Consider the following 2,004-nt stretch of genomic DNA (forward strand, 5'->3'; position numbering starts at 1 on the left):
GTTGGCTGCTAAACTAATTGGAAAAAGTTGGTGTGGTGTCAGTATGTATCAGTTTGGTGTCAGAATGATATCTAATTGACTGATGGACGGTGACTTGCTGGCTGACTTGTGTCCATTTGCAATAAGATTCAACAGTGAAAAAACATCACCAAATGGACATGATGAAATCAACACAACGAGCGATGGAGAGGACCCACTAGCACTGCCCGGCCATCCCGAGTTCATCGGGCCAGTCAATTTTGCATTTCTGCAGTATTTTTGAGCATGTCAAATTAAAACATATTGCAAATGGACAGCCGTGCACCTGGTGATTGGAATGGGTTACCAGGAGCACATTTTAAAAACGTTTTTTAATGCCTTTAGGGGGAGCAAGGGGTCTACGGTTGGGTAGGGAGCACCCCCCACCCATGCCCATCCAATAGGGGGCGCCCCTGGTCATTTTGGACGTTTTTCAAAATGTTAAAAACAACAGAGTCCCACTTCTCCCTCATCATACATGACACATAGACCATCTAGGTTGATTCATGGCTTAACATAGGGCTATATGTCATTCGGGCAGTATAAATGCCATTTGGACATGGTTCACTGACTTTTGGGTTTGGAAACCAACTTCCTATGATCGCACATGGCAAATGGACATAACATCCTGATTTGGCACTTTCAATACTTTCATATTGCATTTGGACATTTCTTATGGCATTTGGGAATGGTTCACTGACTTTTGACTTCGACGTTTGACTTCCTATGAAATCATATTGCAAATTGGCAAAACATATGCCTTATGGACAAGTAAAAAAAATATGAGAATATAATATGACAAAGGTATGTTCATACAGTTCTTATACATATATAATTGACAAAAAAAATCGAAAGAATTTTGAAAAACGGTCTAGAGAGCACTTTTTTAGAGGGTGATACATTTTTGTGGTTTTTTTTTCACATTTTCAAAATTTGACCCTTGGGTCTTGACTTGATGTGCATTTGCAATATGACAATTTACTGTGGAGCGCGCTTGCCATCTTATGGATTTTTGCTGTGTGACACTTGGCATTTTCCATATGAGATTTGCCATAAGCTTTGAAATAAATGCCGTCCATTTGAGTGGTATTGGACATCGTGTATATGTTTCGTACGGTGCCAATATGTTCCCATTCATAATTGTCCATTTCAGGATGGACACACACACACACACACTGGACACACACTGGACACACAAACACACACACACACACACACTGGATATACACACACACACACACACACACACAGGATACACACACACACACAGGACACACACACTTGAATTAGGACTTATTCTTTGTCATATTCCTCACAGCAGTCAACACTCACATTTTCTAAGCCCAGGTTTCATTGTGTTCTCTCCACCATTTTCCACACTGTAGCGGTAAGCAGAAGAACAGACAGTCAATGAGTGATACACACACACACACACACACACACACACACACACACACACACACACACACACACACACACACACACACACACACACACACACACACACACACACACACACACACACACACACACACACACACACACACACACACACAGAGTCAGCATAGAACTTTGTCCAAGTGGTGTTAAGAATGTTTGTCATAACTAGCCTGATAAGTCAAACATGTCTGATATGAACATTGACATAAACCCTCTACATACTTGAGTTTCTCCAGTCTGCAGTGTGGATCCTCCAGTCCAGCAGAGAGCAGTCTGACTCCTGAGTCTCCTGGGTGATTGTAGCTCAGGTCCAGCTCTCTCAGGTGTGAGGGGTTGGACCGCAGAGCTGAGACCAGAGAAGCACAGCCTTCCTCTGTGACTAGACAGCCTGACAGCCTGCAAAGAGTCAAATCATAATAAAATCACACTGACATTCTTTGGTGGTGAAAATAGTGGCAGTATATATTTTTTCTACATATTCAGATATATCAGTGTCCTGAAACCTGCCATATCTATTCATAAAATAATGTATCATTACTAGAAATG

At 41.7% G+C, this 2,004-nt stretch overlaps 1 protein-coding gene across 1 annotated transcript in view; it reads right to left on the minus strand.

Moving 5' to 3' along the window:
• The window catches only part of LOC106578618 (stonustoxin subunit beta-like), a 4,783-nt gene extending 3,046 nt beyond the window's left edge, over positions 1 to 1,737 (minus strand). The window contains exons 1-2 of the mRNA XM_045711481.1: positions 1,681 to 1,737; positions 1,351 to 1,397 (exon numbers count right to left, since the gene is read on the minus strand). Of these exons, the coding sequence (XP_045567437.1) occupies positions 1,351 to 1,372 (22 nt within the window). The 5' untranslated portion in view covers positions 1,373 to 1,397; positions 1,681 to 1,737. The remainder of the gene's footprint in view (positions 1 to 1,350; positions 1,398 to 1,680) is intronic.
• Between the last annotated feature and the right edge of the window lie 267 nt (positions 1,738 to 2,004).

This window comes from Salmo salar, unplaced genomic scaffold (assembly GCF_905237065.1).
Source record: "Salmo salar unplaced genomic scaffold, Ssal_v3.1, whole genome shotgun sequence".
Taxonomy (NCBI): Eukaryota; Metazoa; Chordata; class Actinopteri; order Salmoniformes; family Salmonidae; genus Salmo; species Salmo salar.